Source organism: Oreochromis aureus, linkage group 15, assembly GCF_013358895.1.
Source record: "Oreochromis aureus strain Israel breed Guangdong linkage group 15, ZZ_aureus, whole genome shotgun sequence".
In the NCBI taxonomy this organism is placed as follows: Eukaryota; Metazoa; Chordata; class Actinopteri; order Cichliformes; family Cichlidae; genus Oreochromis; species Oreochromis aureus.
Genome location: NC_052956.1, coordinates 11,788,215 through 11,814,131, shown reverse-complemented (window position 1 = coordinate 11,814,131; position 25,917 = coordinate 11,788,215). Strand labels below are relative to the sequence as shown.

At 41.1% G+C, this 25,917-nt stretch overlaps 1 protein-coding gene across 6 annotated transcripts in view; it reads left to right on the top strand.

The window, feature by feature from the left end:
• The window catches only part of utrn (utrophin), a 188,549-nt gene that overhangs the window by 91,844 nt on the left and 70,788 nt on the right, over positions 1–25,917 (top strand). For all 6 annotated transcript variants that reach the window (XM_031727646.2, XM_039599114.1, XM_039599113.1 and 3 more), the window contains 2 exons: positions 18,033–18,205; positions 20,577–20,733. In XM_031727646.2, coding sequence (XP_031583506.1) covers positions 18,033–18,205; positions 20,577–20,733 — 330 coding nt within the window. The remainder of the gene's footprint in view (positions 1–18,032; positions 18,206–20,576; positions 20,734–25,917) is intronic.

Below are 25,917 nucleotides of genomic sequence, written 5' to 3'. Positions count from 1 at the left end.
CCTTCAGTGCTGCTTGAGAAACGTGTGCCGGAGCCTCCACGGGGCTGGCCCTGTGTGTGTGTGTGTGTGTGTGTGTGTGTGTGTGTGTGTGTGTGTGTGTGTGTGTGTGTGTGTGTGTGTGTGTGTGTGTGTGTGTGTGTGTGTGTGTCACTGTTCCCGCCCTACCTACACTCTCCCATCTTCATTTGAAGTACTGAGGCACAGCTCGCACACACCACAGAGGCCCAGATGAGCACAAGTAGTCTTCCTATCCTTTTCTCCTCATCTTGCTCATTTTCCTCCCACTCGTCGTGCTCCTGCTCCTCAGCGATGGAAGCAGCTGTTGTTTGTTCATTAACTTCTTTTAGGTTTAGCACACACATCCAACAGTGTTTCAGCGATGTGCTCATGCAGTCACACACTCCCAGACATTCACCCTCTCACACAGACCCGCTGCAAAAGGCACATAATGTTTTTCTTTCAGCACACCTCTCTCTCAGTCTTGCTGTTGCACGCTGATTGTTTGTGTCTTTCCATCTAATTAGACTAATTGAGTTTTCTTTGCTCGGAAGACTCTAGCTCGTCTTACGACGCCACTGTAGAGAGCTTGGGTTTTGTTTGATCAGCTAGAAAGTCAGGGGAAGAGAAAAGGCGCAGACAGATCAGACTGGGGGATGTGTATATTTTCGCACAGGCTGAAAACGATTTCCCTCTGTACGAATCAAGGCGAAAAGGAAATGTCAGTCTTTTTTCAGGGCCGCACGCTGTCTTTCTGATCTCCCCCACCTCCCCTGTCCCTTGCATGGATTCATTTGAATAACCCTCTGGTGTACTTGTGAGTACAAGTTCAGAGCTGTGTCACCATGTCCTCTCTTCGTATATTTGACTGAAAGCAGATTACATCTGCCCTGATTTCCTCGGTGAGGACACGTTAGTGTAATGCATGCAGAAAAACAAAGTTAGAAGGGCTTCCGCTTCCTTTCCTTTCTGTCATATGGTGTTGTGATCGGATCGGCACAAACTTTGTCGGGGCAAGAGAGCAAACTTTTCTATTTGATTGATCTTAAGGGGGGTTTAGTGACTTCTCAGTAAAAGCCGAGTAACATACAGAACAGATTTGTGTACCCCAATCAATCTTTTTGGACCTATACACAGACTAGACAAATCCTCTATAATTGGCCCTGTCAAACAATGTATGTCCTCTAGAGAGCTCATTTACAGTGTGCCAATATTTCGAAAATAAATAAATAAATTTGACACTTTACACTGGTTTTAAACTTACTACTGAACAAAGATGTGCTGATTGGGTGTGGGCTGTTGCAAATCACACAGCCCATATCCGCTATATTGAAGCCACATCAATGCCATTGCTACTTGCGACTAGCGATAACTGTAAACTATAAAATTCCACCATCATATCAAGCTGTCACTCTTATTGGCTTTGTGTTTTTCACAGCAGGAGTCCTGTGGAGACGACCACATAACATGGAACATGATGTTCCTCCATAATAGTGGCATGGTGCATCACGGCTATTTACTTGAATGACCCTGGTAATAAATGCATTCATGCTCCCATATTCATCTGACATCCACTACGTGCGTGTCTGTACTCCCGTTCATCCTAAAGTGACCCTGTCTCGACAGGAAATAGAGTGAGAGATTGAGTTTTATCATATCATCCCCGGTCCCATCAGTAGGGACATGATAAACTGTGTGCGCTTTTTGTGTGTTTGTGAGTGTCATGAAATGTCAGTGAAAGGAATGATAAAAGCGCACAGAATAGAGTGTGTGACTTCCATGTAGTTTGTTATTCGAGATCAAAGAGCAGTAGCAATTAATGGCTTTCAGTTTTTAGTTCCCTGAAACATTGTCACATCAGCGTGATGTGCCGAGAGACAACCGTTTGACCCATTAAAAGTTAACTTCATGTATAATACTGTGCAGAAGTCTTGAGTCACCCCTCATTTCTTTATATTTTGCTTCCAAGAGCCAGACTTAATCTTTCAAAGTTTTTCTTTAGACATTGGCTTCTTTTTCACTCCTTTTCAGTCCAGTCCTTGTACCTGAGCATTTTCCCATAACAGACAACTTAGGAAAGTAATAAATGGCATGTTTTAGCACTTTATTAGCAGCCTGTTGCAAAAACATTATATGTCCCCATAAAATAGATAAAATTGCCATAAAATAGTATGCACTGACAAGGTGACTCCCAAAGAGATATAAGCTGAAAACATATCAACATTGTGTACAGTGTATTCTTAAAGAAATTTGACAATTGAAGGACAAAAGAAAAAATGGCTGACCCTAAAATATTACAGCAGATGAAGCAAAAACCTGACAGAGGACCTGAGAGATGCATTTGGTCCTTCAGTTGATCCATCTACTGTTCGATAAAGCCTCACCAGAAACGGTCTCGGTGGAACGTTGGCTGTCAAAAACGCATTCCTTAAGGAAGGGAATTACAAAACTACAAAACTTAAATTGATTGAAATAGTGCAGAGTTAATCCAAATTTTAATATTTTTTTGGTTTGAGTCATGGAGGAGGTTAGACGAGAGGTACAACAATGAGTGTCTGCATCCATCTGTAAAACACAGCAGAGGTGCTCTCATGGTTTGGGGCTGCATTTCAGAAATTGGGGTTGGGGAACTTGTTGAAATTGATGGAATTATGAAAGCAGAACAGTATCAATCAATAAATAAATCTATAAGCACATTTAAAAACAACAGAAGTTGAGCAAAGTGTGGTTACATAGTTTAAAAAGTAGAACAAACACACACAAAGAACAAAACAAAAACTCAGTCACAATTAAAAGTTAGTGAGTAAAAGGGTTTTAAAGATGGTGAGTTTTGGACTGATCCTGATCCTGAAGAGGCAGACCACCATGCAATACCATCAGGAAAGCGTTTGATTAACAACAGTTTCATTTTTTAGCATGACAGGGGTTCCCAACGAAGTGCAATAAAACCATACCCGGATAGAAAAACACACAATGGAACACTATCAGCCATAGATTGGCCTCCCCATAGCCCGGACCGTAACAATATTTAAGCAGTGTGGGATCATCTTGACAGGGAACAAAGCAAAAGGCAGGCAATATCCGAAGAAGAGCTTTGAATGTCCTTTAAGAAGCCTTTAGAACTATTCCTGAACACTACTTGAAGAAATTAGGAGAAAGTTTGAGAGAGAATGCAGAATGTGTTGAAGATTAAAGGTAGCCATCGGCAGGCTGTCTGGTTTCACAGTCTTGATTCCCACATTGATCTTTAGTTTAAACAGCACTTTGTTACTTCTGCTTCCTCTAACGCAGTGAGAAACCTACTGGTTGTCGGACTGATGATACCTTTCCTGCCCCTCTATTTTTGGTTAAATAATCTCAGTGCCCCAGATGGTCTGCAGTTTGCCTAAATTACTGCATGCTCTTCTCCTCCCCTCGATTGGACTATCCAAGTGGTTATTTTTCTGTTTCAGGGGGCATCAAATACAAAACAGCACTGAGGTTAGGATGTTATTCCAGCTCAGTAAATCCTTAGAATTCGGTTTGCGCCTCAGTTATCGTCTGACAGAATATGTCTCATTAGTAGCAGGAAGAAGTTGTCTTTGGAGTCGAATGTGTAGCTTATTAGTGTGACGAATTATTGGTTGGATTTATTGTTAAGCATTATGTGAAGCAGTAAAGCGTGTAATCTGCTGACAGTTGTCTCTGCATGACCCTGTATGTCAGTCAGACAGAAGGAAGCTGTTTTCGTTTAAGGAGCGCTGATGCATTGTGATATATTTGAAGTATTTGGGCAGCTGGTTAAACTTTTGGGATCCTTGCTCATACTTAACTCTTGAATGCAGTGTGTTTTTTGCTTGTTGCTGGTTGACATCGCTGTTCAGAGTGCAAAAAACTCCTGAATGACACTAGTGAGAGCAGAGCCCCAAAGTTATCTGGCATTGGCAGCTGATTTCTCTCAAACTCTAGCAGAATTGCACTTGCTTAAAGGTTTCTTATAGTGGTCCTTATTCATCCTCTGGGGGGAGCAGCAGCACATGTAGGGTTGGAGACGTGTGATGTCCTGGCTTTATAGCTTAGAACTGGACCTGATCCCTGGAGAGAAGCTTGATAAGGCCATGAAGAGATAGATTATCATGTGAAAGTCAACAGGGAAATGTCAGTGAGATGAGAGAAAATGAGGGGGAATAAGGTTATTCAGTTAGGAATAAGATCTTTGTGGTTGACTGCAGAATATTGCTTTTGTCACTGATGGAAAAGATCCATGCGTCTCTGGAGATGAAGAAGTTTGGGAGAAAAACCATGCGGTCCACAGAACACTCATTTTTTTATTTTTTTTATTTTCACCTTGTACCCAGCGGAGCGTAAAAAGTGGCTCAATGCTCATCCGTGGGAGGAAAATTGAGTCCACGGCTTATATTAAGTTGTTGCACTGTGCAGGACGTCTTAAGGAAGTAAAGTTGCTGCTGTATGCTGATGGCATTCATCACAACTTGTAATGGAGTCTCAGTGGGAGATGGAATATTAAACTTCAGGCATGTACATGACAATTGAAGCTGTTTAAACCAGGGTAAAAACTTGCCCCTGCTGAGATGACACAGAGTCAGATCTTCCTTAAATCCGATGGGTAAACTGGATATCAGGGCACGGAGGATTACACACCATCAAACAAGTCATTTCAGTCTAGCAGCAGCAAATGGTTCCTGACTGGTGGTCTGAAATAGCAACATGTAGTGACTGTTAGGACAGTAGGCAATTGAGGGAAGGGAGGAAGACAAATGAAGGCAGGGACTCCAGACAGAGTCATGCTTGAGTGATGGGTAAAGTAATTTGGCGCAGCAGGACAGAAGACGCGTCAATGATGCGGACTGAGACAGCTTTCCTACAGTAAACATTCCAGGAAGTAATAAGCCAACCATCAGCCCAGCCTGTTGTCGTGGTGATGGGAGCTCAGCAAGAGGCCGGCTTGTGGGGGTTGGATATCTCACTCACCTCCCCTGGGCAGTAAACTAACTAGGAGGTGGAGATGACAGAAAATAAAAAGATAAATAGGATGGAACAAAGGTTCTGAAAGTAGGAGATAGAGGTTGAGAAGGAGGATAAAAAAGAGGAGTTGGAGTTAACAGGAGCAGTGGAGAAAGATAAATATGGCCAAGAAATGGGATGAAAAGTTTATATGAAGGGGTAGGATGGAGAAGCCGGGGTGTAGAGGGAGCCCACAGGCTGTATAACCAGAAAACTGCATTGCAATAAAAAGAACTCATCATACACTTAGGCGCCCACTATGTCAGTGTCATCGCTTCCTCCGCGGGGCCTTCATATCCTCGGCACAGGTTTTTCTGACTCGCGTCTTATATTGTATTCAGTAAACACTGCCAACTTTGTTTTCAACTTGACACGGGTCTAATAGTGTTTTTGCAAAGAAATCTTAGTATTTGTTTAAATCTCGCTAGGGTCTGACTTACAAAACTAGGAAGTACTCGCAGTAAGGAGTTGTAAGAGAATGAAAGGTTGGGCGTATTTTTGCTGAGCCGCAAACTTTTACAGCGCTTGTCAGAGCAGTTATGCAAAAATATCAGTCTGTTTGGATGCTCAGAGGCTGTGGAAAGACTTCACCGCCTCAGTTTCCAGCACCATATGCAGGATGTATTATTACATATTTATGGTTTTATCCCCATTTTCGCTCTTTTATTGGACATCGACTTCTTGCCTCCCAGGATTTTTGTCAGTTTTTTGGGGGTGGGGGGTTCTTATTAGCATCTTTGCTGCCAGGCCAAACATTCATTATGTAGCTTGGCTGAAGTACTTTCAAAAATCCAATTCCCTTGTTGAATTATTCTCCTTCTTGACATTTCCTTTTTTCTTAATCTGAAGTTTAAGCTCTTTCTTTGTGACGTTAATTATCACTCATGTCTTCTCCAATACAAAGCAATAAGAAGGCATCCAGCTGAATTATTTTTATTTTAGAAAATCTAGAGAAAGTGGATGTATCACTTTGTTACGTATAGATGCTTGAAGGCTGGTGTGTGTAGGTTTTTATCCCTTTCTGGTGCTTTTTCATAAACATGTTCAGGAGTTAATCAAATGGAAATCTGTGGTGTTTTTTGTTTCTCATGAAATTTCACGGCTGTACCGGTGTAGGGTTTGGCCTTTGGAAACTCTGTGGTCTTATCTTTCCTCTGAACTGAAGCTCTGTTGTGAGTCCCACCCAGCAGTTCATCCCCGAGGGGTTAGACAGGAACTGTGTCTGTAGGCGGTTAGACCCCTACACTGTGAGATTTTATGGAAATGTGCAACATCAATCATCAACTCTGTTCTTGTTCCCTGTTTGCTGTTTCAGTGGTTGATGACAGTCACATAGTGTTGTCATTAAATTAGGAGTAGAGTATGGATTGTGGTTATTGATCCTTTTTTTTCTTACTGTAATGAAGCTCTAATTCTTACCCAGACATCATCTTAAAATCCCAGCTTGGCTATCCGTATGATCGATGCATCAGTTATTTGAAGGTACACAGAAGCTGTCAAATTGTTTTCTGTGCAGCCTCAAAGCTGGACGCCAACCAGCTCGTCCACCCCAATTTGGAAATCCTTCCTCTTCACTGAACGATGCCGGCTCTAAATGAAATGGCTTCAGACAGATGGGAAAGTAAATGTCACACCAAAGCTGAATGGCGTGTTTCAAACTTCAATAAAAAGGCAATTGTAAACAATATGTGAAGAATCGGTCAGTTTCTATGAGTTCAGTGTGTAAAGATTTTAAGGTTGAGTATCTTTGAAGGGTGTTTTCTTTAGTCGTCGATAATATTTGAAGTTGATGGCTGAAAAAAGCGAGGCACAACTGTTATATGAAGCAAATGTCGGCGATTTGCTTTCTCTTAAAAACAATATGTGTAGCAGTTGGTTTGCTTGGCGAGGAAAGGGTGAGTAGGAGGTAGTGTTGATCTGCGTAATTATGCAATTCACTGAAAAGTAAAGAATCGCCAAGTGAATTTTTAAGACTGTTACCAGAAACTCGATAATGTTTTTATTTTAAGGTGGAGGATATGAAGGCACTCTTTCCCACACTACCCATTATTCATGTGTCTATTTTCTCTGGTGAAAACAAATTATTCCCTTCATGCCTTTGTTGCTAAATGTGTCACTTTGTGCACATTTGTCTCTGTTGTTGCTTTCTTCAGGGCGCTCTCATTCTTCCATTCTTTTGATATTAAAGCATTTGCTGATTGTTTTCCAACTTTCTCTTCCTTCATCGACATAAGTATGCAATAATTTATCATCATCACCATTTCCTTTATCCATCAGTTCTTTTCTTGTGTGGTTTGGTGCTCCAGGCCAGCCCCACAGACTGTGACAATGTGCTTCTTTTAAGCCATTATCATAATGCCTTTCATTTCCTTTGAGAATATCAATGTGTTTGAGATGTAATTTGAATATATGTTAGTGGGCTGATTGCATAACACAATATTTTTGTTCTCACTTTTCTACCATTACACTTTCATTGCCTACTTATAACCTGTACTCACCCACTGTTTTGACACCAGCTCCATAGCGCCACAGGACAGTCCTTCACACAGTGGTCTCCTACTGTTCATTATTGGAGCACACTAATTGGTCCAGTCACCTAACCTTCTGAGGCCTCTTTCCTCCCCACCAAACACAGCAGGTGTCAGGCTCATGTTCAAAGTGTATTTCTCCGGCAGCCCGCCGTGGAGGCGACAGCCGCCTCAGAAGCAATCACGTCACATCGACTTTTTTCTTCTTTTTCTTTTTTTTAAAAATTTCTGTTGTGATGTGATGCGGCGACTTGCTGGAAGACCACCCACAAAGGTCAAGATTTTCTGTTCCTAGATGCCTTTACCTAGATGGCTTCACTTCAAATAGTGGCCAAGAGTGGAGACAAAGTGAAAGAGATGGGCTGCTGGAGGAAAATAGTGATGAAAAGGAAGGACGGAGAGGGAGAAGTCTTTGAATGCTAGTGAAAAGCAGGGTGATAAAAACCCTCAGCAGGCCTGTGATTTTTTTTTTTTTTTTTTTTTTTTTTTTTTTTTTATTATCCGATAAATTCAGTAAGTTAATAGTGCTCACAATTCAATGACTTCTTATTCATTTCTTTTACTTCCAAAGGTCTGCTATCCAAGGATTAATTGCTTTCTATTAATAAGTGAGACCTCTGTTTTAGTTAAACTGTACTAGAACTATAATCTTACTGACATAAAACAGTCAGACCTTGTTTTTGTCTTTTAATACTGTGTAGCCAACACACACCTAGAAGCTATTGACATATTCTGTTGTACAATAACTACTCTGTATTTTATTTTTATTGTTTGTTGCAAGCTTGCCTTCACCTTGTTAGATTTAAAATGCCCACCTATGCACAAGTGGCTTACAGGAAACAATGCTATTACCGTTTATTTGATTTGTTTGATGTCTGCCTTGCTGGTTAGTCTTTATGGCAATGCGGGCGGTATATTAAGTTGCTGTTAATCGAAAATAAACATTTTCTACTACTTGCTGGTCACATTTTAAATGATCTGACCTACCACGACACAAGGATGGCTTTTAATTGTTAATCAGACACCAGGAAAGAGGCACACTCGTTGGACACACAACCCCGGAGGCACAAGATTAGCATCTAAGAACCACTGCATTTTACCTCAATCTTCAGGTCATCTCCCAAGAGTCTTGTAGACACACTGCAAGACAAAAAGCCTCTCGACAATCAATAGCTGATTACCAGGTAACAGCACACAGGCTCTTCTAATCAATTTCCACTCCCCGTGTTAAGGAGCTTGCATACGAATTTCAGGATGTCCTTTTTTCTTGGTTATGATGATGACTATGTCGAGTGTGGGGTATTATTGGATCCCCAGAAGAAGTTATTATTCTTCTCCATGACCTTTGACTCTAGTTGTCTTCTCTAATGGCAGCTCTGTCACATCACTGAAGGTTAGCTGTCAATTGAATATCGGATTGTGGCTTTGCCATGCTTTATTACTTTGTCAGCTTGTAAGTGTAGCCCATATATAACTTCTATGAGCAGATACGCCAGATAATTGTTTTCTTGGAAGAGACGCTGCATAATAAGAGCATGTGATGCAACAATGCCATCATTCTTATGTTGGTTATTCTTCTTTTATCTGCCAGTCTTTTTATTCATGCTCCTTCACAGTAGTCACACTGGGAGCCGCATTAACCTTGTGTTTACTAAGTACAGTGCAGAATTCGATAGCTGAAACTGCTGTCGACTCTGCGATCGTATTCAGAGAGAAATTTAAGCCTTACAATATAACGAGTTCGAAAAGTGGCCTTCAAGTTTACAGAACTATTTCTGCTGCACAATTGCACATCTGTTTGATGAGAAGGGTTTATACATCTGAAAGCAGAGCACTTTAAAATACTGCAAGAGTTCTTTCATCTGTGCACACCCACAACACTTTGTTCCAAAACTTGACACATTTGTTATACTGCCAAATGAGCCACAACGAAGACTCACTCGCTTCGCCCGCTTTATATACACACACACACACACACACACACACACACACACACACACACACACACACACACACACACACACACACACACACACACACACACACACACACACACACACACTCAAACTCTTCAGGGCTCAGATCTCCCCAAAGGGCTGCTGCCCTCCTAACAGGAAGAGGAGTGTCAGTGATAACCCGAGGTACAGGAAGTGACTTCACTAGATGTGAATTTAAGAGGCTGCGAATTATAGTGGAATGCTGCAGCTGCATTGATTTTTCAGCAGATGCGGCACATTGTAGAGACAGAGCCTGGATTAGATGGGTTTGTGTGAATTTTAAATGATCTGACAGGGAATGGTTACTGGTGGATGGGTCTGCTGTTAGAATTGGGTTGTGTGTGCTTGTGTGTTTTGGTTTATGTGCCCACATTTGTGTTTATTCATTTGCTCTGTTTGTGATCCTGTGATATGGTTGCCCATCTTTATTTGGACAATATGGCCCCGGCTCCCTCTTGACATCATCCGAGATGGTAAATTGCCCTGCTTCTGTCTCCTGTCCTTCAGCTGTTGCTCTTTAACGCTTTCACATCCTTCTGTGTGGTCTTCTGTGTAGATATTGAGACAAGGTTTTTGATTAAATATGCTGTGTTTTGGATTTGTCATTCCTGTCCTTATATTTATAGTTTCTTTGGTCTAGATATTTCTGTATAGGTTCTTTCTTTTGTTTTAAATCTTTGATGACCCGTTGGCCTGGTTGGCTAAGAAAGCGCAATTTTAGAAAGCCTTAGAAATTGGTTTTTCAATATTTTTTTTCCCTTTTCAACTGAAGTCATTGTGGAAAACAAACACTTTAGAAATTTAGAAATAAGCAAGCACTTAGCCATCTGTGAAACTTTGTGTACGTATAATCATGACACACTCAAGAATAACACACAAAATTTATGTTTTTTTTGGTCCTGTTAATAACTTAAACGTATAAAACAACAAATCAGTCACCTTCACATTCCAAAAATGCATTAAAGAGAGACAAAACCATCCTGATTCATCCCTCCCAATCAGTCGGACAGCAGTCTAAGCAGGGAAACCAATTCCTTGCCGTCCCTCACTGCCACCTCTAACTCATCCAGGGAACATCAAGGTGTTTCTAAGTCAGCTGAGCGATATAGTTTGTACAGCATGTCCTGAGTCTGCCCCAGGGGCATCATCTGGTTGGACATCCTGAAAATACATCATCTTGGAGGCGTTCAGGAGGCCCACCCCAGTCAGATGCCTGAACCACCTCAACTAGATTCGTTCGATGTGGTTGGGGAGGGGCTAAACAACCCGATCCCGGCTAAAAATCTGCACTATTCAAACTTTTGACATTCAGGATTTATTCTCTTTGCTGCTGGAGTGTGTGTGATCTCAACGTACCAAGATATGAAGAGTTCTCTAAGGCCTTAAATATAATGGATTTAGAAAGATAACCAAATTATGTATGATACATTTTTCCATTTTTGGACAGTCATCATACAAGTTGACAGATTTCAACTGCCAACTTGTGCAGGACTCGGTCCTCAGTGATGAGTGCACTACATCAGGACACTTGGGTTAAATATGGTAAAACACAAATTCTCTTTGGCCTTATCACCTATCTTGAATAATATGTAAACCGTTAGAAAAAAATAAAATCCTTTGCCATGAAGTAAAAAAGTAAAACAACTAAAGGTAATACAGAAGAAAAAACAGGATTTGAGGCATATGGCACGTGCATTTCTGACTCACTCAGTTTATTTTATGAAATATAAATCTTTTAGTTTACAGTTAAATGCTTCAAGTTTTTCTTTCCATTCTTTTTTCTTTAAGCAAAAGTTGGAAACGTTTGGGAATCTATTACGTTTTTTTCTATATCCTTTTTTTTGCCTTTCCCCACATTTTCTTTTCTGCTTTGCTAACCTTCATGTTATTACCCCGTAAGTTTGCATTACTCTTTGCTCATTCACTGAACTTTATTTTTCTTTCCTCTCCTCTTTTCGCCCGAGGGATTAGAAGCGTTACATTCTTACCCCTGTAATGGTTCTAATCCGCTTACCTTAGTGATGTAGCCCAACATTAACCCCGACGTGCCCCGCTTTAGGCTTCATCCATCTCTGTTTTTGCATTCTTAATAAATGTCTGCTTTTGTAAACCGCACTCCTTAAGTTGATTGCACAAAGTTAAAGCATTAAAAGCCTCGGCGAGCCAAAATCATCAAACAAGTTTTATCGGTTTTTTTTTCTTTTCTCCCAGCTTCCACCCATTGTTGAATTAGTTATGCTTGTCAAATGTGCCAATTCGCTGCAGTTAATTTTACATCTTTCACTAGAAACCCCTCAAACGGCATATATTTGTCAGCGTAAATCACAAGTGCGATTTAATGGCCTCGAGTATGTAAATATTTTTAATTAGCTAAGTGCACTTCAAAGTCTTTGTCTTATGAATATGCAAGGTTGTATTGTATTTTTTCTTCCCCCTCACTTGACAGCCATCTGTCTGCATGTCTTTGATGCACGCCACATGTCTACCCTGCTGTTCAAAATGCCAGCACACACTCGAGGAGTCAGGCTAGCACTTCCACACTCACACACAGGTTTAATATATGGAATCAATTTTAATGCTTGCACCTCTTTAACATAGCCCTATATAACACAGCTCCTATCCGAGCCTCTTCAAAGCATTTAGCCTTTACACTATAGTAGGAATTTCAGGGCTCACTTAATTCAGTCCTCTGCAGAGTGATGATATTCAAATTGTGGGATCTGAACAGTAACGGCCTTTAGTAGTTGGGTAGTTCTAGTAATTTGAATAAGGGCTGTCAAGGAAAGGTGCTGTTCACTGATTAAAATGCATAAGAAATGAAAAAGGTTCTTTGTGGAGCAGATTATATCGGCCCCTGTCCTGACACCCCAGCATCCCAAATTCCCATTACTTTCCTTTTTCTCATCTATGAACAAAACATCCACGTTTTCATCCCTTTTGCACCAGACGGGTAGAAGATTCCACCTGCACTGTTGGCCCTCTCCCCTCGCTTTCTTTCTCTTAACCCTCACAGAGATCCTTTCTTCTATTAATATTCTTCCTCTCTGCCAGTTTTCTCACTGACATCTCATTTTTCTTTCCTTTTATCCACTTTTACTTTTGCTTCTACTGAATTCTGGTCTGTATATATTTTCTTTCTCGGCAGAAAGCCTTACTTTTCTCATAAACTGCCTAGTTCTATGCCCATGCAGGCCTCAGGAAGTGGGTGTGTAGTGTGTTGAATGGGTTTAGGGGGGAGAGAGAAAGAGAGAGAGGTAGGGAGAGGAGGGGAAAGGGAGGATACTGATTAAAATAATAAACAGCTGTGTGATAGAGTGGGGCTAGTGGCCAGAAAGAAAGAGCAACAGAGGAAGAGAGAGGAATGGGGATACCAGCTATGGAGTTTGTATGAGCCCCCCCCCCCCTAAAAGATCGAGCAGAGAGCTGGAGAATTCAGGTAACTTTTTAAAAAGTTTCTTCTACTCGGAGAGGGAGAGAGGACGGAATGGCAAATAGATCACGCTCATCTCCTTCACCTTCCCAAGAGACAAGGGGATAACCGGCAGAGCTCCAACTCAAAAGAGGGGCCAAAGTGTCAGACTCGCTGTTCAGGATCTAGACGCAGAACATCGAGGCAGCTCTCTGCGAGCATGTGGCTCCAACAAAAAGAAGGCGGCATTCTTTGACTAAGTGGCCCAGTCATGGCAGTGATTAGGAGGGTGTCATAGAGTGACCGAACTGGGGCTGGTAGCAAGTCGGACGCTGAGGGGGACTCTGTCTCTTTGAGCCCGAGTTACCTTTAGCAAGGGCAAATCACGTGCCTCCGTCTGCTGTGGTCTCTCCTCTTGGTGTGTGTGAGACTGGACGAGAGAAAGTGCTTTTTATTTCAGTAATTGAGAGCAAACGTCCCGGCCCTGCCCAGGGTTGGACTACTGGACATGGTGAACAAAGCTTCCTTCATACTTTGAAGGGAAGTGGTAGAAGGAAAGCAAAGCAAACCCGAAGGAGAGCGCAGACCTGTCCTCAACCAATCTGACGTTTACATCAGCCCAGTCGTCCCCCAAGACACAAACCGTTATCTCCACTTTGCAGACCTCCACCCAAGATTTGTCGGATTTCTGTCGCGGTTTAAGTGCTCCATTCCTGGCCCGAGGAACTCAACAATCAGCCTACAGCTGCTGCTCTGTCAAACCTCCAGTGGCCCCAGTTGTCCCTAAATCCTTGTCTCAGCTCTGAAGCATGACTGCAGGGTAACTGTCACCTTCCCTATGCAGTCTGGCTGCCTTTCAAAGGAGGATGCTACCAACATGTGGCGGGATTAGGCGAGCACACGCACCGGCATGCATGTTCGAATGCTGCCAAGGGGTGTGTAAATTGCCTGTTTTGGGATTGCGACCTGGTTTTGACCCTTTTGTGTCTGGATTTTTTGCAAGAGCTGGGTTTTTCAGTTGCCAGATTCGAGATTCTCCAAACTCTGGATTTATTATTGATCTGAACGCTGACCTTGAATGTTCTGGTTTTGACCATAACCACTGGAGGACTTGTCTACTTGCCCTAAACCTGAAACATCCTTTCATCTGTATGACAGTAGAGAAGATGTAGGGACACAAGGGAGTAGGAGGAGTCAGAGCACATAACTCCAGAATGATTGGCTTCAACTTCAGCTTGCAGGAGCTGCTCAGAAAGTTTGAAAAGGTATATTATAAGTTTGTTCTGTCATAGCTTGACTTCTTTTAGTTTTTGAATGATGCAAACTATGAGTACAAACACAACCATCTTTCATTCTTCTTTTTCCTCCCTATCTTTGTTGTTGTGGTCCAAATTTAGTCCGCTTTCTAAGCAGTCCTTATTGGACTCATTAAAGTGGAATGAATGGTTCTGAGAGATGGATACCGTGCAGAGAGCGAATTAGTATAGAATGAGACCCACAGCCATGAAATCGGCATCATTTGTCAAAGCAGACCTTTACGCTAATTGCTTTATTAAGATCTAAAGGCTAACATGGCTTAGCAAAGTAAGGGTCGTTGTTGTTTTGTTAATGTAAACAAGTTCCTTTAGGTGAGACTTTCACCGATGGGCGAGCACGTCTGGGTGTTGTTTTTTTTTTTTCCCTTCAGCCATAGCTTTACACCATGTTTAATGCTTTTATCCTTCATAAAGCTTTAAGCAGTAGTTGTTGCTTCAGTTTCCAGGGAGACTCGGTCGAATCGTTTCTCCAGCTCCAACAAGCTCACAGCCAGCAAATCTCTATCACTCATTACAGTGTGCATGAGATCCAGAACCCATTAACCTTTCTGCTGCTTTTCTTCCCACTCGCACATAAATCAGTGTTTGTGTGTATGGTGAGTGTGAGTTTATAGATCGAGGAGAGGAGGCATATTTGAGGTCCTTTGCCAGGACCTAAAATGGTCCATTTTTAGTCAATAATTCATAAATAAAACATAGAAGAAAAGTAAACACAGGCCGGTGGTTACTCACATGGTGACCTGTGGCATACAAATGGTTTTTTGTGTGTGTGTTTGGGTACGTCTGTGTTGATGAGAGGGTGAAAATGATCCGTCGCTACACTTATACATCAACATATACAATCCTCTGGCTCCAAGCAGTCTTTCATTAGTTGAAATACACCCTAAATGGAGATTTTTGTAAATGAATATGTGCGCCGTTCAATGTGTGCTTTCTGTGTTATATGTGAATGTGCTAGTGTGTGCAGACTACTTGCACTGGAAGTAGAAGCGCTAAAGGAAAATATAAGGGAAGCACTTGGGTAATGACTTGAAACACAGCCAGCTGGCTCAGAAGCCAAATGTGTCTCTGTCTTTTATTCTTGGTGTTACTGTCTTTCTGTCTTTATCTCCATATCCTCTCCCTCTGCCCGTCTCTCTCTGGCTTTCCTCCTTTCTTCTATAACCTTTAAGAAGGATTTTATTTGTGCCTTAAAAAAATGCAGTGGATGATTATCCTTGCAGATCACAGCAGAGGCATTTGCTTCAGCCTTCAATGAAATGCCCATTGGCATTCACTAAACTGCGGCATATTGCCACAGGTGTGTAGCCGTTTCATGTGCAGTCTGGTCACACTGTGGCTGAAATTTACTTTTTGAAATGTATTTTTTGTTTTTCAGCAGCGCAATTTACAGAGTATTTAAACTCTACTATGAACTAATCAAAACATATGCACATGTCATGTCTTTTCATACTCGTCTAACATACATCCACTCTGAGTCTCCTGTATTGTTTATACCCATTCAGCATCTTCCCTCTGTTTATACTGGAGTGTTTATTTGGAACCACGGCTGATTTTTGTCAATGGATTTTTGCTGTATACAAAAAATGCACACACTTGGCATCGCTACATGTAGGCCATGTTAGTTGGACAGTTGAAAGCTCTGCATTTTTCCACCTTAGCGTGATGGACTTTCATTAAGCGTTTTCACACGCTACTCGTGTTTTGACCTGTTGCACTTGTGGCAATGAGTACTGTAAGTGTCGACTCTAGCCAAGTGAATCCATCAATTTTGAGTTTCATTTTCTCCTCAGTCCTCACTAAGACCAGAGTCTGTGGATGTGTGCATGAGGTGTACGACTGAAGCCTTGATTATACTCTGTTGCTGACACAGACACGAACAGCTGGAGACACAATGGCCGAATAGTTATTCCTGTTAAGCCTTGATTATACTTTCTGCAGCCGTTTGGGTTCAAGTGATGTAAATCACCTGTACCTGTCTTTTTTTTTTCTTCTCCTTTTCCTTTTGTGACCACGGACTCATCCTGAGAATTTACATTACACCCACCCCAACTGCACTTGCATCCCAGCTGGTGGACTTGAGGCGGGCTTCAAGGAAGTATGGAATGGGTGCTGAACCTGTGTTTCCAGCTGTTCGTGTCCACAACAGAGTTCAGTCAAGTCGAGAGAGAGGAGTTATCTTCAGGATAGTGAATAGCAAATTATTAAGGGAGCTGGTCAGGAAAAATGAAACTGGAATATGACTTTTATGCATATATGCATATATTATGCAATAATAAATCTTTTTTCTTAAGCAATCCAGTACCGAAACCAATTCCAATAACGTTGGAAGTTTCTGATACTCTAATCTTTTAATAATGTAGCTCCGGAGCCTGTTTAATACCAGGTTTCTGTGCCCATTCCCTACTCACTGGGGAACGGCAGGATCATCGAACAATGGGGGACACTGCCAAATCCTAATCATTTTCACAAACCAGTGAGAAACTTGACACAAATACATTGCTTAACTGCTCGGTTATGATGTATAATTTACAAATATAATAGTGTAATATTAAAAAGAGTTTCATATCTAGAAACATTTTGATGATATGTTCATTAATTCGTCTGTAATAGGCCAAAATTAGCCCGGGGTGATCCGTGTATCCGTTAGGCTCTAGTTAGTGTAGTAGCACATTAATGGCGGTGCAGACCATTTCCATTACTGCACACAGTTATTATAGTGATGCAGAGGATAGGAAAGCAATTCCGCAACAATGGCCTTTTCCAAGATTTTCCTGTGTTTTATAATTAGAGTAAATGTAAAATATTACATTTCCAGTGCAAACGATACACAATTAACTACTTAAGCTGCTGCAGACATGTAATTTTATACGCCATGTCTTGTATTATTTTACAATGTTTCGGCACTGTTGTAGGCTATAGGTCTTATTACACTTTTATTAGCTACACCAATTTTGCCCCATTTGCACATCTCTGTGCTCCAAGCAGTGTTACACTTACACACATGGTATTCTTTGGAGTCTTTTCTTTATGTGCAGTTGAAAAAGGTTGAACTGAGGGGAGTCCCAGTAGAGAGAGTGCGCGAGAGAAGAAAATGGAACAGTTTTATACATCTAAAAATAAAACATTTGACAGGATCCTCTGCTTGCGTCAGCCCCCCTTGTGGTTTAACCCTCACACACACACGTTCACACATGCCCTTTGAGATGGGGTTCTGTAATAGAGCCACTGAGTTAAGAACACACACACGCAGACACACGAAATCTTGCTTCGTCATAATATTGAATTTGGTCCTGTAAACATACGCACATCCATACACAGAGCATTTTTGAGTCACACTGCAGTGCATTAGAACTAGATACTGTATCCCAGCATAAAATGAGAAAATCTTGCTGTCGTTCAGACCTGGTGTAACCTAATCCAGCATTAATATGAAGGCTGATATTGCTCAGGGACTTGCTTCTGGATGGCGTGGGCCTTCCAAGTCGGCAAAAGAGCAGAAGTTAAAATCTTTTTAGTCAAAGTACCTTGAGGATATTCCAGAAAATATAAACTTTTCTGCCCTCTGGTAAATTTGTTTGCAGTATGCTGTGATGTCCCTCAAGAAAAGTCTTTGTGACACAATCCAAAGAAATTTTAGGTTCACTTGTAGTCAGCTGTCTCATCCATTTTTTTGTGATAAGAATGATGTGAAACTACTTTATTGCTGCCCTTGACTGTGCTTTTTCTCAGAACCTTAATTTTCCGCTGATAAAACCATGTTCTTTGTTCGTATTTTTAGGACATCCAGGCTGAGATCGATGCCCACAATGACATCTACAAGAGCGTCGACGGGAACAAGTCGAAGATGGTCAAAGCGCTGGGCAGCTCAGAGGAGGCCGTGTTCCTCCAGCACAGGCTGGATGACATGAATCAACGATGGAGCGACCTGAAGACCAAATCCGCCAACATCAGGTCAGTAAAAGCTCTCAACTTAACTTGTTAACTTTTGCTTTATCGAGTCTTTTGGGTCATGGATGTCAGATTGCAGTTTTTTGCCCTTTTGCTGCTCTCAAACTTGGAAGAAAAAAGATATCTTGGCATAGGGTCTCAAGGCAATGGTCCAAGTAGGTCTCAGCTTGAGTGTGCTCCTTTTTTTAATCAGCTAGTGTGTCATAACATTGCAGAAGTTTTGATTAACTATTAAATGTAGTGCATTGGGAGATGTGCTATTTCCTGATCAGGAAATTTCCTTTTCCCCAACATGTGGAATTCCGGAGCCCAGGAAGTTGATAAATGGAAACAATCCAATCAGAAAATGCTTTAATAATTTAAAAATGAAATAACAATGTCAGTAAAATGGTCTGCATTTGTTTATGGATAACATGATCTGCTTTGTACTCGGTGAAAATCCTAAACACTGCATTTTTAAACACAGTGTCCATAGTGTCTACTTTGATTATATTACGCAAATTACACCAGGCTTCTACACAGTAACTACATCAGGCTGGTCAGACTTAACTCAGTAATCTACTCATTCCAGAAACAAGCTCATTAATTCAGTCATTACTCTTATGCATCACAGCCTCCATCCCAGGCTGCTGCCAATGTTGTATTCATAAAATGCTTTAGAAATTCGGAAGAGGAAGAACAACAGCTAGTGCGTGATATTTTCATTGTGATGTGACCGTTTACAGCATCAAATACTGCAGAATAAAATGTCAGGTCGATGCAGGATAGCCACAAAACACTGGTGCTGTCTGTTTGCATCGTGCCTCTCTCTGCACTATTGACACTACGACAGAACATCCTGCAGCAACCAATTTATAGCTTGTTGAGCTTTTGTCATCCTATTTCTTTGTGATTGGTACTGCAGTTTCAGAGGAGTGAAGCTAGTTCTTTGACTGACTCGCAGCAGTCAGCCCAACTTTGGGCTGCTACACATGCAGTCCCAAAGACAAGAAGTTGAAGCTGATGAATATTCAAGAAATTTGTGCATGCTTTAAATTTTAAGTGTCCCATTTTGGGGGGAATTCAGGTGGTACTTTAATTTAAAAACAAAAAAAAAGAGAGATGCATTGATTTTTCTGCTTGCATGATTGAAATGGGTCTCAAGGTTGCTCTTATTGTATTCTGAAACACCAGGCAGTTTGTTTTGAAGAGCCTGAAAATGTTTTCAGACATGTGTAGAAGTGCATAAATCACCTATCGAAAGATGCACTGAGGCCAATTCCACTGTCAAGTATTGATTAGGAAATTTAGTACTTATGAAATCCAAACGTAGTCCTAGTCATGATTAAAAACATTCTTCATATTTGAAAATATTCATTTGCATACAGTATTTTGGGAAATATTCATTCGAGCTGTTTATAACAGCCTTACACTGCCTCCTGTTCTCTGCATGTCCATCGTGAAGCAGAGGGATGACATATAGCACAAAAAAGACCCGAGAGCAACCAGGGTAGGACATAAACTTCACACACGTAGTGCCTCGTCAGCCACAACCTTGGCATAAATAAAGAAGATTGGTGATGAGTGGGGATGCGGACGGTGAAGAAAGTGAAGGCAGAAGTGAAGGTGACAGGGCCAGATGGAGATGTTCAAAGAGGAAGAGGGGAGGGTGAATAAAGCCATGCCAGGAGAACAAAGTGAGGTTGGGATATCAATAAAAATGGTGAAATGAGATGAAATGACTCTGAATTTATAATGGTTTATTTTAGTGGGAGAAATGGGACTTAAGATGAAGCATTGCACAGAAAGGAAAGAACGGGGAAAATAGACAGCAAGAAAACTCTGTGTGTGTGTGGGAGGTGGGATACGGTATGATGATTGCATGCAGGCCATTATGCCTTAATTGCAGTACATGTGTAATTAAGGCTAACTCGGTAAGTGGCATTAGGAGGTCTCTGTACACCGTGTTCAGATACATTTTGCCCAGAGGAGAAGAGAAAAATAAGTGATTATCAACACACATTGCACTCATGCTGCCACCCACACCGTTAGCAGCCAACTGCATCCACCTTCTTCAAATAACGTCCACTCCAGAAGGCCGGCGACCTCTTTTGAGTGGTTAACAATCTGGTTTTTACATGGTTTTGTAAGGATATGTCTTTTTACGTGTTGAAATACAGTCATAGCTAGAATGTAGCACGAAGAATTCAAAAGTTGTTGAACCCTACTGTATGATTTAAACGCTATAATTTAGAGAATAACAAATTTGAGACCATAATATGTGCGGATGTATAGAACAAAGTGTAAAGTAAGGAGTACAGTTTGAAAGGATTTACTGGGATGCTGTCACAGGGATCTGGTGGTACTAGTTTAAGTGGATGCTTCATCTTGGCAGAGCACATCTGGAGGTGAGTGCTGAGCGCTGGTCTCGACTGCTGGGCCTTTTGGAGGAGCTGTGGAGGTGGATCTGCATGAAGGATGAGGAGCTGGCGAAGCAGATGCCCATCGGAGGAGATGTGCCCACTCTGCTGCAGCAGCAGAATCACTGCACGGTATGAAGTGTTGCCACAGGCGATGTTCCTGCCACACTCTGAAAGATTTATCCATACCTTGTCCTTTCCTTATTGTTTTTTCTTTAAGTTTTCAGAGAGAAGCTTCAAGAAAGTAACTTTTTTTTCCCCTAAAATAAACACGTTCCTTCTGAACATTTTAAGCATTTGTAACCATACTCTCAGCTTGATATAGCCAGCCCCATGTTATCAAGCTCTTTTTTTCCCCTTCTTTAAAGCAAATGCCTCATTAGTTGTCCTCTCTCTCTTTCTGTGTGCACAGATGGCTTGCTTGTGTTTGACTAACATCTCCCTCACTGTCCTAATCATTTTCTCCTGTTAGGGTGCAGAAGGTTAGGATTTCCATTATTTCGTGAGGTTTGCTAATGTTATATCATGTTAGCCTAACTTCTCCCTCCTTATCCTGAGCAGATGTCTAATTAACTAGAATAAAGATATTAAATTGCACAAGATGCGTTGTTGTCATAAAGATAAACAAACGTGTTATTAAAAATATAACCGTGCTGAAGATGATCAAGCGTTAAGCCTGGCAGCCATGTGGCTATGGTACATTTACTAGTTTCAAAATCCTGCATTGGTAGAGTTTTAAAGGCCAATTTTGAAATCATTGCTGTACAGTGAGTAGTGTCGTTTCTCGTGTTTTATCATTGCACTTATTGATGTTTTTACACTATACAGAATCAGTTTTTCTAACAAGCAGTCAATACCTTTATTGCGCTGACCCATTCATACCTTTGCCATCACTGCCGTTTGTCAGCAGTGTTCCCCACTGTATTATTTATTGTAACCACTGGTTATTGTGATATTGCACCGGAGTGTAATTGCTTTCAGATAAATGACTCAGCCCGTGGCTACTGTTTACTCCCAGCCTGCCGGCCGCTCTTGACATCGTAATGCGTTTCTCGGCATCCCGTTCACCACACTATTATTTTGTTCCCCAAAACGCCTTGAGAGTAAACACGTGTGCAGTCATGTGTCACAGACACAAGGATCACAGACACGCTGACAGATCAGCTGCCACACGCGCACACGGAGCTCAGTGCTCGTGCGTTGCTACACCTTAGCATACGTGAAGCGCATTTGTATCCGAATGCCTTCTCCGATCTGCTACATCTGCTTTTTAAGTTTGTGTAACTTTTCAATGAAGTTTGACAAACTACATTTTGAAATGTCATTTTGTAATTTTAGATGGCAATTTGTTAGATATAATACTGTTTGAGGCTAATGAAGCAATCATGCACACAGAACAGAAAGGGGTTTCAATTTTGAGAAGCACTTCTGTGATAATTTGTAGAAAGAAATATGAAAGAGAGGGAAAAAATAAGAGAAATTACACACACACACATAATAAAGTGTGTAATACTTAAAGCACTAATTCCAAACTTCAAAAGAAAAAAAATCATCAGAGCAATGTGCTCAGTGCTTTCCCTTTTTTAAAGGAAAATGGAGAAGAAAAAAAAAGACATAACTGATCGACCACAGACACTAAGAGCGGGCTCTTCCAGTGGCACACGATCAATTTCTTGGCTGCTGTAATGTCTGCTAAATATAGTCTTTTAATGGCTTAATGAAGAGTCGTTACTCAGAAAGCAGAGCAGATTATGTAAAAACTATATATTATGGGAAAAGAGAGACACTCTTCCACACTTTGCCTGGTTGACAGTCCAAACTTGGACCCTTTATGGGAATCTTGTTTCTGATTTTAATTGATATGGGTTCATCAGAGTATGAGGCTTGCTCCATGTGTCTGCTGAACACCTTACAGAGAGAAGAGAAAGGCATTACCCCAGCTGATCAGATGAGCTCCATTATATAAGCAATGAGTCTGAGAGCACACGCAGTAACCACAGAGTGTAATCTACCTTCATGTCCACTTCTACTTTCCTTTTTCTCATTACCCTCTCTCAGCCCTTTTATCTCATTTTCTGTCATCCTTCCCTGTGGTTCCTGTCTCTAGCCTTTTTGTCTCTTTTCTTTACACTCCTCCTCTCTATTTCTTTCACATTTTCTCCTCTCTGCTTCCCCTTGTTCATCTCCAGGTATTCGGCTTTGAGAATACTCAAAAAAGGAAATAATGAAACTGGCGAGTTGAAAGTGCGGAAGTCTCACTTACCATTTTTTCCCTGTGGTATGTTTTTCCCTCACTTCCTCTGTGTTCTTAGTAGATTGGCCTGGAGGTCTTGGTGACCCTAAAAAGGATGAGGGGAGGTGGCTGAGCAGAACAAAAAGCTGGGGCTTTGAACATGTCATGCTCTATTACTTGCTTACACTGACAGACACACACTTGCAAGTCCCCTGTGCTCACACATACATACGCAGACACAGTCGGTGAGCAATGCATGCACCAGCTGCTCTGCCGGAGAGATTGGGGGAATGTGCATGGATATAAATATATGGAAATTGGTGTCTCTGAGGTAGGGAAGGCTTAGAGTGAGGTTTTTTTCCATTCTCTTTTTGTTTTGGGAGACTTTGAGATAAAAGATGAAGGCTAAGCCACTTAGCCCAGCAGAGAGCAACGGATATTGCCGTTATTAAAGAATCGGAAGGAAGAAAAATATGAAAGAGCAGTGGTCCAAGCAGAAAGTGGATAGACAGGAAGTGGCAAACAGAAGCAAAATTAAATGAGGAGAAAAGAGAAAGATGTGATGTACAGTAGATAAGGTGAATCCAGGTTAGTGGAGGTAGGAAAAGTATACATGGTACATCTTTTTATATTCATAATATTTAGGTTTCCAACACATCAGCTGCATTCAGATCTAGCTCAAAAAGCTGATTGTTGAAGTGCTGAAAGCGTGAGGCGACTAAGTGGGTATTGTCTGTGCTAACTTGAGTTACTTCTTCCGCCCTCCTCGGTGTATTGATCCGTGTCTGTGTTTTTCTCTTCTAAAATGGCCATAATAGCGTTTATTAATTGCACATTCAATTACCCAGTAAAAACGCCTTTGTCAGCATCAAGCCGATTAAACTCATCAGTCTCTTCTATTAAATTAGCAGCTTTTAGATCAAGGAGTGGGAACGAGGGACCAGAGGCTTGTGGGCATCTTTAACGACTCTTATCTTTCAGCAACAGTTGGTTTCTTGTCTGCATTGTTAGGCGAGTTCAATCTGGTTCTTTCAAAAGCTCATTCGAATCTTTCAGAATGAATACAGGCAACAGGCAATATGCGATTTAGTTTAAATTTAGTTAAACCCCCCTTCCCCATATCTTCTAAATATGCTTAAGTAGCATACCATTACTCAAACTAAAGTGGGGAGAGTCTAATAATTTGCCACAGGACTCATCTTAATCATTGTGCCTGAATGATTGATTAGCACCATTTACACTTGAATGGACAGGTAGTAAAGGAGAATGAAATGGATTTAAGTGCTGTGCTGGACTTTACCTCAGGGTGTCTGTGGAGACGCAGGGCTTTTTTAGAACTCACCATTGGCTCTTTCTGAGGAACTTTAAATTGTTTTTGCCTGCTTCATTTACACTTGCAGTTTAATGAAATTGCTAGACGTGTTTCTTGATGGTCTAAAGCACTGCTGGCAAAAAAAAGCCCCTATCTGCTGGGGGTCCTCTGGGTTTGTCCTGCAGTATTTGGCACTGGAACATTGGCCTCAAATCCTTTGGGTCCTGTCAACTCTGGGGTGGGGCATCCTTAGATCCGGTATGTTCCAGCACATTCCATGGATGCAGATTGAGCTAGAATCAAAGGAATTTGCAATTGGAAACCAGGTCCACACCATGGGTCCTTTATCGTCTCTCTTGAGCCAAAGGGCAGTGCCATGTATATGCATGGTCTGCAGCAGTGATTAGGTGGATCAAGATGCCAAAATCCAGCAGAACATTAAATTGTACCTAGATGATCAAAGTTTTTCATTTCGCCTGTCATTTGGTTTTTAATGTGAAGTTGTGTTTTTTAACCATGGAAATAATTCTGTGATCATCCACCTCAGTTTTATTATGTGGTCTTTCAGAACTTTTGGTGTTGCTGAGCTGGCCAGTGTGTTCATTATTTTAAAAATGTACCAAATTTTTGGCCACTCTCATAGTGTTTGCAATCACTCTATGGGTTTACTTTGGTTTATTGGTCTAATGACCGCTTCCCTCACTCACATCAGAATCTCTGCCGACGTCATATTGAGAGATCCGGTGAAAACACAACTTATACACTTGGAGTCAAATACAGATGTTTTTATTGGTTTAATTTGTCATGAAACATCAAGGGAACAGACTGTGACTCTGGCCACAAAATTGCTTGTCAATTAATTACTTTTGAGCCTTTGAATATGATGCACTGTTAGCCGTTAATGCAATACTTTATTGAACCGCAATACTTTATTAAACCCCCTTGAATTAAAGCTGAAAGTCTGCATTTTAATCTCATCTTAATTGTGTAATTTAAAATCCACTGTTGGATATGTCTAAAAACACAAGTTAATGTTTAAGTGCATATTTAAGCAATTATTATCACTTCTATTAATGCACCAAACAGCGGACAGATTGCTACATAGATGGTTAGTATAGTCGAGCATTTATGAGCTGAAGAGAGAGGTTTGGGAGTTAATCAAAACTAAAAGAGATGACTAAAAAGAGACTGAATATTTGGACCGTGTTAGGAGATGAATCCTCTAAATTAATGCTAATATTATTCTGGTAAGTGTGCATTAAACCTTTCAAAGGCTATGATAGCATAAAGAAGCAAAGAAGTATATGAACAATGCTGCGGTTAGCAGTTATAATTATCGGTGACAGCAAACCTGATTAAGTACTGCAAAACTATGCTAAAGAGTGATGCAGTGACGATTCAAAAAACATAAAGGTTCTAATTTGACCTCAAACTTGTAAATTATTGCAGTTGCACTAACACAACAATGCAAAATATACATATCTTTTACATGGAAAAAAATAACATTTATATTTCGGCAACTGCGAATTTGTCACAAATAGGTTTCTTGTACATTCACAGGCATTTCACAGCCTGTGGTTATTGTTACTAAATTAACAATGGCCAAGGTTGGATGCATTAGTTAAGTGGAGCATTTGTTTCAAACAGCTACCAGCTATCACTAGCTTTCAGCTATTCTGAGATAACAGCGAATGTTGGGAGGGCAAAGGAGCAATTAAATTTTTTTTCAGTTGAATCACTCTGTGGCTCCTTTATGAACTGTGCAACTGTA